The sequence below is a fragment of the Phalacrocorax aristotelis genome, chromosome 4 (genome assembly GCF_949628215.1).
Source record: "Phalacrocorax aristotelis chromosome 4, bGulAri2.1, whole genome shotgun sequence".
Lineage (NCBI taxonomy): Eukaryota > Metazoa > Chordata > Aves > Suliformes > Phalacrocoracidae > Phalacrocorax > Phalacrocorax aristotelis.
The window spans coordinates 18,513,572-18,529,575 of record NC_134279.1 but is presented as its reverse complement, the minus strand read 5'-3'; the positions used below and the strand labels follow the sequence as shown (position 1 = coordinate 18,529,575).

The window sequence follows — 16,004 nt, the reverse complement described above, 5'->3', positions numbered from 1 at the left end:
GATTATGTTATTATGCAGATATCATGGAAAAGCTTATTAAACTGAATGAATGTACCATGGCCTGATATGAACTTCATGTAGTACAGCATTGGCAGGAGTCTCAAAATCTTAAAAAAAAAATCTGGAACCTGACACATTGCAACAATAAATCTAGCTATCTAGAAACTTGTATCTTTTTCTATACTGTAATTAAAACACAGCTTCACTCTAACCATTCACAATGTATTTCACATTTCTGTTGGTTAAAAAAAACCAAACCCAAATAACAAAAACCACTTGGCTAGTAGTGGGATTTAATCTGGTGATGTGACTTGCCATGGCTTACCATCTCCCTAGTTCCCAATCAAGAGAAAGTCTTGTTTTGGGTCACACGCTTCCTCACTTACTTTTCTGGGCTTCTACAGAAGCACCCGCTGCTGCCCAGAGCTTTCTAATGAGCTATGCAGAGACCAAGGAACAAGACTTCCCTGTATTTTCACTCCTCTGCCCATTATCAAGGCTCTCTAAGGAGGGATGAAAGCACTCTTGACAGCTCCTCTGCAATCTAGGCACAGAGACCCTTACGAGGTCCTGGCAACAGCTACCTCCAAAGACAGCAGCCTAGCTTCACACAAGCACTTCCCGGAGCAGTCCACGAAGGAAGGCTAGTTTCTTTGTCCCCCACCTCACCCAAAGAATGCAGTAAAGTGCTTTTTCTTCACCATAGTAACAATAATCCAAAAGGCTGCCAACACAACCCACTAAACCTGGAAAGATTTTGTGACTGCTAAGAATAACAGCTTACTAGCCATGGACTCGTTTTTGTTGTCAATTCATATTGCTGATGACAGCCAAGCATAAAGCCACCCAAGCCTAAAAATAAGGTAAATCTGGCCCCAGCTGCCCGGCCACACATACATAGATAGAGCACTCCTAGTTAGCAAACTTTTTAAAATTAATATTGTTATTTAGTTCCTCTGGAAGTCTGTGCTGTTGGGACTGGACTGGTTTTGTTACGAGCTGTGTCTTAACGCACAATGTGCCATTTTTGGAATGGGAGTAGCATTGAGCATAAGATGGCCTTCATCTTATGCTACAATTGTACCATCATACCTTTTTTTTAATTTTTCTTCCTCTTTTTAAATAGAAGTTCTAATCCATGTGGTTTCAGTTAAATGTAAGGTAATAAAAATTAACTACAAGGCATGAAATAGGAAATTAGCATAAACATTTTGAGGTGGATAAAGACTTAATCAAAAGAGGAAAAAAACCCCACCAAACCCCTGCAATAACCAGTTGTGCTGAAAAAGGAATTGCCATATAATTAGGTGATAATAAATGGAGTTGATCAAGAATGCTTTTGGAATCGATTGCACGCAACATTTTACTTCCTGACCTTGGCACAAAAAGTAAGTATGCAGTAATTGCATCTGCTGATAACCCCAAACTACGATACATCGTTGGTATTGGGGAATTGCTGTATTACAAGAAGCACTGTGTGACCTGAGTGAAGTACAAAAAATCCAAAGGAACTGAACAGTACAAAGGTCATGCATTTGCCAGTGATAACAAGGATATGTGCAATACATGAAGAATCGATCCACTGGGGAAAAAAAAAAAAAGAAAGAGAAGGAAAACAACCTGAGTTACTACTGAAATGCAAAATGATTATATTTCACAAATAAGATATAGCTAAAATAAAGGCAAATGTGATTCAGACAACATTTCTAGGAAAGACAGGGACATACTAATGTCATAGTTCAAGGCACCAGGGTAAAACATTACTTATGAAATGCTAGTATCTGGAATAGATTTTATATACCTTCAGCAATGCGTTCATTTTTGGACAAGGCAAAACACTGTACATTTCTGAAAGATAATACATGCCGAAAACATTAGCAGCACGGCTATTACAACAGAAAATGAGTTTTTTAGACTCAAACATTAGCATGTAAATGCAAACATTTATTTTAAATTTCAGTCTCCTCTGAAACCTACCTTTCAATTTACAAGACTGAGCATATAAAACTGACTGGGGATCACTGGATGCACCACTTAATTAAACATTTTAAGAAATAAATTAGATTTTCCATGAAAGAGAACTGGTAAGAATGTAGAAAATTGGTTCAGTTTTATTTGAAATACATTACTTCCATTTCTTGTAAGGGATTTTGTGCAACATTTAATGGGAATTTAAAATCTTGCAGGGATGGCACCCTTCCAGAGATGAGAGTGATTTGCCCCACTCCACTATCTCCTCAGATCTATTTGCTTACCATTGGATCTAGTCTCAGTCAAGACTTAGTAATGGACAGAATTCACAGCTCACCTTTGTACATTCCTATAAATCATGGTAGTAATTTTATGTTCTTCTGTAAAATGTAGGTTGAAAGTCTGCACTGGGGCTCAAAACATTGCTTGTTAACCCTCAAAGACCATTTCTTCCAAATGGGCATTTCATTTATTTTTAAATAACAGATCAGTTGTTAGGAGGTTTTGTTTTGATGATCTGGATGGAAATGGGTTCTGCCTAGAAGTGCTTGAACAATCCTTCAGAAGTGCAACTAAGCATCAGGTGACAAGGTATCAAGTTTGTGAACTGTGAGGTTGAAGACCTGAATCCAAGCAGAAACAGTGGAGAAAACACTGGTATAAAAGTGCACAGCATCTTCAGATAAGGTCCAACTCCACCAAAGGAGTAGGGAAGGGCCTGATCTTAACCACTGGTTGTGTGCTGCTAGAAGCACGCAAGTGTCCTGACAGCTGTTTAGCTTAATGAGAGAGATCCTTGTGTAGAAAAACTAAACAGCTGCGTGCGATTTTTCTTTTGTTTTGGTACACCTACCTCTACGATGACTACTAGTAAGTGTTCTGTCAGTGTTCTGCTACAGTAAGATATGGTTATTCTTCTAAGTTTTCCTAGCTTTAGAAAGTACCTGACTGTCAGCTGAGTAGCTGACAAGTCCTTCCATTATAGGGGCTGGTGATTTGCAGTAAGTCTCTCACAGTATGCACCAGCCCAAACTAGGCTCCAGAGCTGGAAAGACCTTCCGCTACATTGTACAAGCTCATCTAAGAGCTAGCAACACAGCATCTCTGTTTGGAAAAAGAGACTTCCCAGTGAAAAAATATAAACCAGTGTATCCTGGAGACAGCAAGGTCTATAGCTAAATCCCAAGACGCTCCCGTGAGGCTGCGACAATTGGCAGTATTATTGCTCTGGGGTAACAGAAGCATGTATGTCAGGAATGCAGAAAGCAAAATACTATTATGTCAGAAATCCCTTGCTGAATTTGTATGCGCTGCAGGTTTTGGTAATTAGTATTACACAGAAGAAAGTAAAAATAAGAAAGCAAGGATGCAATCCATTCAATCTTCACCAAGAATATATAGAGCCTGGAAGGACTTGACTTAAATCCAATTACATAATGTATCAAATCTAATAAGGGCACTTGACTGAAGATTTCCCACAGACAGCAGAACATGCAGATGTGCTCACTCTTTTCCTCCCCTCCTCCGCCCCAGCACCAAGAAAAAGGAGGAATTCTGTTCTTGTTTTCACTTTATTCTGAAGAAGCGGCTTAAATTGTTTAAGTTCTAAATCACCAGAGTCCAGAATTGCTTAAGATAAGCTGAGTAGCCAATAGTGATCTCAGAGTATTCCACTAGATAAAGTAAACATTAAAAAAAAACCAAAACCACTACCAGGGAGGCTACTGATCTTAGATATTCTGCTTACGTTTGTCCTACATTAAGCTGTATCTTAGTATTTTCCTCCTTTATAGTTTCTGCCTTAGATGGTAATTCAGAAAAGTGCAAGTTGGAAAGAGTGTATGTGATAAACTTGGTATAACCCCACCCACTGGCTGATTCAGGAATACCAGCTGCAGCAATACCAAGGGAGTAAATACTGGAGTTATTCTTTACCTTCTGATCTATGAATTAACCAAAAAGACCACTGTTGGCAAATCTGCTCAATCACTAAGAGTTCGTAGGAGAAATGTTATACTAGTGTATTTCTTACTACAACCTTTGAAGATTGGAAGTTCCCAACAGAATTGTCTAAAGACTCAACCAAGATTTTATACATGCCAAATTTCACTCATATAAACAGATATTTAAGGCACAAATATTCTAATATAATAGTCTCTGATAGAACCTTTTAAACACAGCCTGCTAGTGCTGAATTCAAGATTCACAACCAAGAACCCTAGTGTCTCTGAAGTACTTGAGAAATCATTAAGTTATGGAGCTCTTTATTACAATAGTTATATAAATTTATATGCATCAAGAAAAATAAAGTCACAGGTTAACATTCATTAGGCTGTAAAGTTCTGTTACCAGAACACCATACTTAAACCAGTTATCAGCAGCAACAGTGCACTATATCAATAACAAAATGTTTACTATTTGGGAGTCTGTGAAAAAATTGGGAAACTTTGGCTCTGATCAACTTTTGTACCTGGGAAGCACTTTGTGCACCATTAACATGGAAGGCTTGCAAAGCAACGATTCAAATTCTTCTGCAAATTAAGTGTGCAGGTATGAACAGGAGTGGATTAACTTCACATTAGAAATTATGGGGGAGATCCTAGTCAGTTAAAGTCTTTCAGGTATAAATTTGAGCTCAAATTCAATGTTGACAGTATCCAATCAAGTCAAAGAATTTCAGATAGGTTTGGCAGGAATCTCAGATGTTACTAAACTGGTAAGCATTTCCACTGGCACCTCTTGTGTCACTCTAGCATACTTAAAAAAAGTAAGACTCAGTCTTCTTCAAAACTGGACAAAATTAACTGATCCAGTTGAGGTGCGGAAGTATGAAACCCAGACTCCCAGACTGACTTTCACAGCTCAGTCCTAAAAATTGAAGTCTATTAGAAGTTCAAAGCCTTTTCATCATTCACATAACCTGACCCAGCAGGGAGAATCTACTCTTTTACTCTCCCTTAAAGTTAAACCTCGATTCTGACAGTTAGATACAACGAAATTAACAGAACGTAGATTTTTATTTTACTTCCTCCAGCTGTAACAGTACATGTGTACACATGCATACTGTCTACTTGTCTGGCAGAAGGATGTATCACTGAGGCAATGTGGGCAAGTTCAAGTGGTCTCCCTAAGAGCAGGAATCTGGTTCAGTTTACATCATTTTTTTAATAATGTATCTTACAATTTTGAGTACAAGATATTGTCAGAAAAAATAAAAGGCTTTAAAAGTCATCATTTATAAAGCTATATCAGGTATAGTTCAGTACAGACACACATTCTTATGATCTTAATGAAGAGACACGTGAACAAAATGTTATTAACATGTTTCGGTACATTTTAAAAATGACAACATCTAAAAGCTTGAAGGCGTCATTTCTTTTGACTTATCCCACAGTCATTAATTTGAAAACCAGAGCACAGATAATTGGATACTATGGCGACAGATCAAACTGAGATGTCATGGACATGAACCTGTGTCGACAGACCTTTTCAACTGTTCCTTCACTTGCTACTAAAGCTAAACATTCCTCTGCGAGGTAAACCCGCTAGCATACATGAAAAAAACCCGTTGAATACTATTAAATTAAATATCTACCTGAGAGTTTCATGAGGAGCTCAGATGCTGCCTTCATTGACATGTCCTGCCTCATCACATTTGCCTGCGCTTCCTGTGGCTTGAGTTTCTCCTCAGGGGCATTTGGAGCTGAGACTTCGGATTCCTGGCTGAACACATAGCTGGACTGAGACAAGGCTGAACTTGCAGCTTCTTCATCCTTAGGTTCCTCTTTCACTTTAAATTTTGGAGTCAAGGGCTCTTTTTGATTTGCAGCTGTCGAGAGAAACAAGTGAGACTTCATGAGGTATGTAATATATAATCATAGAGCAGCTAGTAACAGGAAGAAACTATAACCTGAGAAATGCTAGAGCAGGTACTGGAAGCAAGCATGTCAAACAGTATTCAAAGATGCTTCAAGAGCTAAACAAACTTCTGCATCTTTTGTACAAAGGGACAGTTCGGAAACACAAAAACTGCTCAAGAATCCATCCTTCTCTTACTTTTTTGCCCCTACTCCTCCTAAAAGCATTCCCTTGTTCATTGGTTTGTAGGTCTTGATGTAAGTTTAAAACATCATTTCACATAAGGGCAAATTTGGCAAAGACCATGGGTACTAGGTATTGAGTCCTTAGAGCATGGAAAAGAGGTAAGAGATGAAGAGTAGAAAGATAAGAAACCTAAGAGAGGAGTAAAAGGGAAAAGAACAGCAAAAATCTTTGGTCCTAAAAGTTGGTATTTGTTAAGAAAGAACAGAGGGATTTTCAGAAGACAGCTCTGCACTGCAAGATGCTATTAGAGCACTGTTCCAGGTACTACATGCATAAAAAAAGAAAGAGAGCAAGTGTAAAGTAATCCTTTCAAATACTCCATGTAAGCAGCTGTACAGCCTCAGAGAAGGGTAGAGAGACCTTGGTGCTGCTTAAAATCTACACAACGAGCAACATTGTTCTTGAACAGTCTTTCTGATACCCCTTGACAGCAGTAGACCCTTTACACTGCATTTGTTGAAGGGATAAAACCAAAAATACCTCTTAAATGATACTTCCAAACCCAAGCAATACAAATTCATAGGCAGACTGCAGGACAAACAGGAGGCTAAAGAAATTGCACTACTTTTCAGCAGCTCTTATAATTCTTCATGTTTGGCCATTAAGAGATACTTCCTTCCCTGCCTTAGTGGCTTTTTCTTGTTCAAAATTTCACTTTCAGTTCCCAGTAACACACAGCAAATGGCTTGTTCAGTGCCCCAAACTTTGATGAGTTTACATCTTTCTCACCTCTCTAAACCTCTGTCTCTACAAATATGAAAGACAGAGCATTGTCCCTGTTTTATCTTCCTAAGCTCTCTCACCGTTTACCTTACTACCTCTTCTACATGTTTTCCTCCTTCCACATGACAATCCCCTGCCTACCCTCATGATTCTTGCAGATGAGCTCTGTCAAATCTCACTCGGACCACGTAAGAAGGGTGTACCCCACCACCCCTATCACAGGCTGCGGCAGGGCATTAGAAGCCAACATGCACTCCTTGCTGCAGAGAGCTGTTTTGCAAACCCTTTACATGAAGAGGAAAAGCCAAGGAACTGGCATATCACAGGGATGGTGATATCCAACTGAAGGGGCAGGGTACTAACAGGTCAAATCAACCCAACAAAATCTGGCAGCATTCACCCGCTTAAGCCCTTGGTCTACTTTCTCCTCTACTTCACTAGTTCTTACCTACTCTCCAACTCCCAACTTTCCTGGCTTATTTACTCAGATACTTTCCTTCTCAGCAGTTCCTGCAAAATCTGACTCCTAGAGAATCTGAATTCCTGCACCCCACTGTGAAGTGCTCATCATCTCCCTGAGACCTCAAACCTAAAATATGGGGTACATTTGCCATCTTTGTCGCAGATGGACACTTCCATTTGCTACTTTGAGCTTTGCTCATTTTCACACAGTCCATTGTTTTGTGTTTTTCTTTGCGTTTGGGGTTTTTATTACTATCTTTTAAAGCTACCACATTACCATGTAACACAGCACTTACATCTTTTCAGTTTATATTCCAGGATTGTTTGATTTTTCTCCTTTCTTATTGGTTGGCAAGCCATTACCAAAGAACAAGATTAAAGCAAGTGATATAAACAGTGTACACATAAGCGGCATGTACATACACATTGGTGCTATTCACTACTTCAGAAATTAAATTACCTTATATATGTGTAATTTTTAATATGACCTATAAGCACTTTTACCAGTATCAGGAATTGTTTTTTTCTTTGAAAAAAAAAAAAGCAAAAACAGAAATATGAAACATTGAAGCATGCTTTAAATAATCAAAATACAGGTTAAGGCTCTCAAGTCAACCTTAATTTTACCAAGGTACTTAAAAAACAAACAAACAAACAAAAAAAAACAAACCAACAAAACCCAAAGCATCTATCTTCTTCATTCAGGCCTACATCTTTCTTGCTCAGTCTATTCTGGGGTTTCACATGGGGTGATGAATGACCACCAAAAACCAGCCAATGACCAAACCCACAACCCAAAACCCCCAAACCTTCTATGCCACACTACTTTTTGCATTCTTTCTCTTTTAAAACATGCCCCTCTACCTGCTACTGATATGAAAAATGCCTCTACCAGGAGCTGAGTACAATTGATAGAGAGCATTCTGCCTGAAATTTCAGAGAACCTGGAGAAAAAAAATATTTTTAATTTATTCATTTCAAGAAGGAATTAATTCAAATTGTCCCAGAAAATAAAGTAAACATGAATCTGAGTGAAGAGGTAAAGATGACCCACTGAGAAAAATCATTAACTTGTAAAGCCAGCTATGTTTCTGCCCATGAACCAGGGCAGAAAATGAACCAGACAGAAGATGCACTACAGACCAGCATACACTTTTACCATTTAAAATACATAGGTGATATTAAACTCACGTACATTGATCAGTGTAAGTTTGTAACCATTATAAGCCAGGCTAAGAACAATGTAAAAACATCCGTACACAAACAGAATCACTGTAACAGAATTCACATAATATCACAGCCTTAAACGTGGAACATTTTTCAGAGCCAGGTGCTACAGTTTGCCGTGACAGATGCCTTATGGATTCCCCTACCACAAGAAGGAGGATCCAAGGGGGCACTTTTGGAAGAAATCAGCATTTATTAAACCCTCTTATCACCAAGCCAAAACTCAGCAGCCAATCTGACCCAATCTGAGGGCAGCTGTCAAGTGGTACCTCTATGCTCTTCATCCCAGGGTGTTCTCAAACTCTACTGAGATAAGGCCAAGTTCCAATAGCTCAGAGAACCAAAAAATTCAAGGCAGGTCATCAGAGTTTAAATAGTTTCATGATAGCAACACACCCAGAATAACCTGAAGAGGGCATCCATCAAATTTCCTTCCTTTCTTATGTCTCACTTTCCCATTCTCTCCCTACCCCACACATTGGCTCTACTGTGACAGCACATGCTGCTATAAGCTACTGCCCCCTCACACTTCTAAGCTGCCACCCGGAATAACAACGCTAAAACTACGCTGACAACAAACCCACCAGCACAACATCAGCCATCATCTAAACAAGCTCTTCACAAGATTTGTATCCTCAGTTTGTCCCTGTGTGTCTATAAGATATCACCTATGAGAAATATAAAACATGGTCAGAGTCCCACAATCCAGAGGAAGTCCTGAAGTATTACGTGAAGGGGAAAAGAAACCCAAACTATTCTTCTTACCTGTGTTAATGGTTCTGCCTGCTCTAGCTGCTTTGCTTTGGACCAAAGATAGAATTAATAAATTAGGGAAGAAGTAGGGGTTTATTTCTTTAATTAACTGACAGTACATTGCTTGAACTGACCACACCTTCCAAAAACCAAACATTTTAATTGTAGACAAATCACAAAAACAGATGAGTTATTTACCTCATTTTTCTTCCCCCAGAAAACAAATAACAAAACCAGACAACTATTTGGTCTGATTAATCAGACCCAATTGTTGCAATTAATGGAGCTTTTGCTTCAATTAGTGGGGCCTTTACTCTTGAAATATACTAAGGCAGATTCCAACATAGATGAAGATTAAATAGAGCACAAATGAAAAAGGGGGAGGCTGTCCAGTCTCTCATATCTATACATTAAAACTAGAGGGGAAAAAAAAACCTGAAAAAACAAACCACCCCAAACCCAACAAAATCCCCACCACCCTTGCTTCTGCCCCATCTTGGATCTACAGTTATGGGCAGAATTGCTAACACATGGGAAACAGCAACTGTGATGCATCCACTAGTCATATTATGGAGAACAATAAACAGATATAAGAAAAATCATTGCAAACAGGGAAATAAAAGTTGACTGAGACCAGTTTTTAAAAACCCTATGATTGTGGAATCTTTTAAAAATTAGCACTAGATGAGGAATAAAAAGATGATGTTGAAGTCTATGAATTATATTTTTACTATGAAATTATTACTCCCCAGAAGGAATAGTGTCTTCTATCTACATATAAAAATAGATACACATACATATACTTAATTAGTATTTAACTTACATTTATCTTGAACTGCAATGAGAACAGACTGAAGGATGTGTTGCCTGCAGACTGAATCCAAAAAACTCAGCAATTTAATCTTTAAATACACAGCGAGGGGGGGAAAAAAAAGCCAAACCAGACCCCAAAACCTCCTAGCAAATGCAACTAACAGGCAGTGCACTCTCAAGCAGGGCTGGTAATTCTCCATTAATTCCATTCCATATCCAGGGGAAAAAAACAAACAAAAAACCCCCCACCAACACCACCAAAAAAACCAAAGAAGGATCTAGGCTGCTCATTTTTATCTTCCTGGAGACTGGAATCATTTGATCCATTTGGCAAAAGTAGATGATGAAAGTTATAACACTTTCCTCAAACTGCCAAATACCACAAGAAAAGCTTTGGGCATCTGCCACTAATCTGAAACACTCTTGATAGAAGCTGCTAACTGCATCAGTCCACTTACAAGGATTTCTAAATGCTCAAAATGTTTATAATTGAAAGAAGAAAAATGGGCTGATTACTTCAAGCCAAGCTCAATGTTACAAGTCACAATCAGCAAGGAGTTGGTCACTGTTCCATCTGTCTGACCAAAGAACATGAGAAATAAAAAAGAAGCCACAACAAAAATGATGCCACAAAAGAGGCCATGACAAAAAGTATCTACAGAGTTGGGGTCAAAAGGAACTGTGATGAAAACGCCACAGTACGCTGCTGCACCATGGTATTATTTTACAAGTGGTGCCTGAGTACAGCTATACAGACAAGAGAGATCAGGCCAGTCGTGGCTGAGGGAAAAGGGGAAATTGCTGACACATTCCAAAAGGCAAACTGAACTGGTCTCCTTGAGATCTTGCAGGAAAAGCTCCCTTTGTGATTCTTCTCAGAGCCACCATGGCAAGAGAACCATGGCGTGAGTTCCACCTGAGGAAGAAAGGATAGTGTTTTATCCAGGTCCTTACTGGAGCTAGAGCATCTGAATGGCACAGGAAGCCTTCCATTCCAGGTGGTAAGTTGTAAGTTGCGGTGGTTAAAAGAAATGAAGGACCTTTGAGAGATCAGTTCCACAGTATTTGGAAGACACATTTTCCCAACACTGGGCATCATTGTCCTGAAGGCAGCTGTGGTCAATAAAGGGTATGACTTGAGTCTTCCACTATTTTCGCTCTAGTAATTGAAATGTGCAGGTAGGTGTTGGCATTCTGCATGGAGACTGTGTCTTATATTTGATGACAAACACTGCAGAAGAAGCCACCAGTGAGCTAACTGCTTTGTAAGAAAAAAATCCATGCAATTGGAACCTGTTGGAGAATCTCCAGACTAAAATCCAATTGGGCTGATAAATTATGTTCAACTTATTAAACATAGAGGCTGTCTACACTGTAAGTGGCCCAAAAGGAGAAATACTTTTCTTCTGGCAGGACAGTCTAGCTGGTCTCTCACTTCTTTTTAGTGCCTTCTGCCCTGGAGTATTAATCTGACCCAGAGACCTCATGTTACCAAACCCTCCTGGGATTACTAACTCAATTACATCTCATTTTCAAAGCTCTCTACTCTGCCCTCAGCCAGATAAAATAATCTATAGGGCTCCAAGGAAGAGGATGGGAACTATCAATGAAAAACCTACTTATGACTCAAGGGTGATCAGCATTAAAACATTTCTTTTTTTATCAAAGCTGTGGAACAGCAGAAAGGACCATCATGAGAAGTATGACGATGCCAAGAGTTGCCACCTCTGAGCTTCCAGACACCACTTAAAATATAAGGTCTTCCAAACTCCTTTGCTTAAGTATGGTAAAAATGTGTAAGCAGAAGTTAAGAAAAGGCCAGCTAACTATCCTGACCTTCTCTAAAGCTGCTTTGCATTTAAGGAGCTGTAGTCAAACAAAATGAAACACAGCACTGAAGAATGTCAAGTCCTCCTACTGTCCCCTCAAAATTTCACAATGTCCTAGTCCAAGTGGAATGGAGGAATTGGGCAAATTGTTAAGGCACCTGTAGGACCCCACATCCCCCCATGCCCCAAGATGTCCATTATACAGCCAAAGTCCCAGCTGCTAAACAAGGCTGTAATATCTGCCAAGACCATCTTCTCCATTCTGGGTAAAAATCAAAACAACAGCAGAACAGGTAATATTCTGGGGAAGATGGAGAAAAGAGGGGGGGACAGTGAAAGGAGCCAAGGGAAATTTGTTGCTGAAAGAACTGTTTGCAGTATGGAAATTTCTTCTCTCTACAAAGGAACAGAAACAGAGAAGGAGAGAAACACCACCAGACTGACCTTTATATTTGTTTAAGAAAACAAAAACCAAAACAAACTATCAGACATGATTGAACTAACAATGTCTTAAATTCCCATTTTGGATAGAAGTGACAGAAAGGCTCAGGAGCTAGGACTTCTGCCCAGAGTAATGGTGTAATCAGGGAAGCAAAAGAGCCATCAGTCTAGTCTAGTCTTATACGCCAAGTATAAGGGTTTGTGAAGGTATTAAAACTAAAATTTTAAGCACAGAGCTGGTCCAGAATCATATTTATGTCTTCTTTTAAGTTGTATTGGGATAAGTACAGAAAAAAGCAGTTTGTTATCCTGCATTTTAAATGAGTGAATTAGAACAGAGCCTACACTACTTTGTCTTGCTAAATTCTACATATTCCTTCAAGGTTTAAAGCACGATGACTATGATTTTAAGGATGTCGGGAAATTGTGGATGTAAGACTAGCAATTGCTGAAAAGAGATTGTAACAGTGGTGCTATATCAGTAGCAAAGATTAGTACAAGCTTTTATTTGCCCAAGTTTTAATTAGTTGTGCTATTGCCCTTTTTCAGTTTTGTTTTAAATTAAAAGTCTATATGGAAATTATGAAAATGTGAATCTGGAGCGGCACTTCAAAGAGATCTTGATGACATCAGGGTATTTACACTGACAGCAGCATTATAGAATTCACAGTATTTTTAAATTAAGGATATGGCTCAATAATTGCCAGTCCTGTGCGCTTACATATTCTAATTGAAATTTTACTTTCTGGCATAAGCTATGAATCCTAAATATAGGCAGCATGGTCTTTTCTTTGGAACTTGCTACACAAATACATCAATTATGACAATTTAATTGGACATGCTTTTATTTTATTAAAAATAGCTGTTTGAAGAGTTCAAGCCAGTGAGTTCAGTACTATCAATGGCAAATGCTACAACATTTCAAATTACTTGTGTTACCTTTAAGGAATGCAGTATTTTTTCAAGAGCCAAACAGAACAAATAATCGAAGTGATTACTTAGCTTATCTCCTAATATTTTTGTATGTAGCTGTCTGATGATTTACTATTTCATTATTCCGTTAATGGAATCGGCTAACAAAACATGAATGCAAAGTCCAAGTACTTTGGACAGTCACAAAAATCCCATGGTGGCATTATTTTCCAAAATAAAGATTTAATTCCTCACATGATAGTGACAACAGATATGACTTAATCTGGAAGAAATCATAGTTTCTCATTGGTCTTAACAAGGCCAGCCCCAAACCCTCAGCATACTATCTCTCCTTCCTCCTCCCTATTTTAAAATATTTTTCCATGCGAGTAACTTGGGAAACATAAAAAGAACTGCAGCAGCAGGGCACACTTGATAATATACACCATCGCAAGATGAAGAGATGTGCTTTCTAGAGTAATGCGCTTGCTGAACACAGAGAGGTGGGGGAGAGCGGACAGCAATGAAGTATGCTTTACAATTACTGTTTCCACACAGAATTCCTTTGAGAACAATACTGCAAGAATCCCATTCATTTTGATGGGATTCTTTTTTTTTTTTTTTTTCAAATGTTATGAAAAGTAACAGCAGCACACAACATAGGCACAGTAATAACTTCACTAGAGTACCTTGGCCATTGTAGTTTGGATCACTGTGAAAGCTGTTTTTTATTACAGAAGAAAATAAGCCTTAGAAGTGGGTGGAAGGACATTGGTATTTAAAGAGGTGCGTTGTATAATATCTGCCACTGAAACCTTTGAGACGGTAAAATCAAATACTCTGCAAATTAAGATATGAATGCAGTTACAAAGTTTCAGTGTGGAATTAATAATAGACTGGGGGAAGAAAACGTTCTGGCAAAGCACTGATCGAGCAAAGTACTCAGGCAACTTAAAGCATACAAGCAGTCCTACTGAAATAAGAGGGGGAAGATTTGAAGGTAAACACATGACCATGCTTAAATATGCTTCTGTTTATACGTTAAAAGTCATCTGCTAATTGTCTTTACAAACAAAAACCCTTTCCAAATTTAAACAAAATTTCAAAGTTTTGTAAATTTCTCGTGAATTTAAAAGCATCTCCTACCTTAAACTAGGACCTAGAGAACTGAATAAAATTTCAAAATTTTTTCTTCTTTTCAGATTCAAATTTGTTGATTTGTGTTATGCCTTATTTCATAAAATATGTAACTGAAAATCTTTCTGGCAAGCAATGGCACAGAATTAGGGCTGAAGGGATCTCAAAAGGTTACCCACACCAATGTTTCTCAAACTCTTTAAATCTAAAGCTCCCCTAAGCATTTCTGAAAAAAAATCAGGAGTCATTTTGAGCAGTGGCATTACAATTAATTTCTGGGCCTCTCGAAATCAGGTCTAACTCTGAACATCTGTAAATGTTTTCCTCACTTTGCTTCTCTATAGCTTGCTTCTTGTTTCTGTTCAGCTGAAATTCCTTGCAACTGCTTCTGATGTCCTATGGCTCACTGATGGAAATACACATATCTAGTCCATCTTAATGCCTAAAATGTGATCAACCATATCTGACCTGTAGTTATCTAACCTGTTTTTAAAATTCTCCAATGGCAGAGATGCCACAATTTCTCCAGCCAAACTATCACAGAGATCTAACTACCTCAACAGCCACCAAGATGATCAAAGGACTGGGAAGGCTGCGAAATGAGGATAGGCTGGGAGAAACGGGTTTGTTCAGCCTTGAGAAAAGGAGGCTCAGAGGGGATCTCATCACCACGTACCAGTACTTAAGGGGTAGCTACAAAGAAGATGGAGACTCCCTTTTTACACAGAGTCACATGGAGAGAACAAGGGGGAATTGACACAAGTTGCTCTTGGGGAGATTCCAATTGGACACCAGAGGAAAATTTTTCACAGTGAGGACAGTCACCCATTGGAATAATCTCCCCAGGGAAGTGGTTGACTCGGCCACGTTGGACACCTTCAAGAGTCATCTGGGCAGGGTGCTGGGCCATCTTGTCTAGACTGTGCTCTTCCCAGAAAGGTTGGACTAGATGATCCCTGAGGTCCCTTCCAACCTGGGATGCTGTGATTCTGTGAACTTTTGGAAAGCTTTTTCCTAATGCCAACTTAAACCCTACAGTTAACCTGTTATTTTTTTGTCCTAATTAGGATGAATCACCAACAGATTATTTCCTTCTCCCTGCAACAAACCTTTTAATCCATTAAAGATTTATTAATGACTCTCCTTAGTCTTCTCTATAGGCTTCACAACCTCACTCCCGTTTATCCATCCTCACGGGACATGTTTTCTAAACCTCCAGTCATTTCTGCTGCTCTCCTTTGAAGCCTTTCCAATGGTCCGCACTCTTCATAAACTATAGTGTCAAAACCTTGGACTTAAGCAAGACTGAGAAGAGCAGGACTGTTTCCCCCTTCTGTGAGGCTGTTTCTCTCTGTACACATGCCAGCACAATGACTGCCTTTTAGCACCAGTGTGACATCATTAACTCCCGTTCCTTTCCCACAGAACTGTCACCTAGCCGGTTGTTCCTAGTTTTATATTTGTGCAACTGTTTGTTGAACAGTTGCACATGTTTTACAGATCTCTTTTGACTGCGACTCTTTTGACTGTGAACTACTTTCAATGTACTGTTTTCCAACCACCTGATACCCACTTCACCTAGACTAGAAAGGTACTGCATTGCACAGTCAGAAATAATACTGAGAGTCAATA

General features: G+C 38.9%; 1 protein-coding gene across 7 annotated transcripts in view; it reads right to left on the bottom strand.

The window, feature by feature from the left end:
• The window catches only part of ZNF827 (zinc finger protein 827), a 107,910-nt gene that overhangs the window by 46,561 nt on the left and 45,345 nt on the right, over positions 1-16,004 (bottom strand). For all 7 annotated transcript variants that reach the window (XR_012660236.1, XR_012660232.1, XR_012660233.1 and 4 more), the window contains exon 5: positions 5,567-5,800. Coding sequence is in view for 2 of the 7 variants with exons in the window: in XM_075090449.1 (XP_074946550.1) it covers positions 5,567-5,800 (234 nt within the window). In the remaining 5 variants the exon portion in view is untranslated. The remainder of the gene's footprint in view (positions 1-5,566; positions 5,801-16,004) is intronic.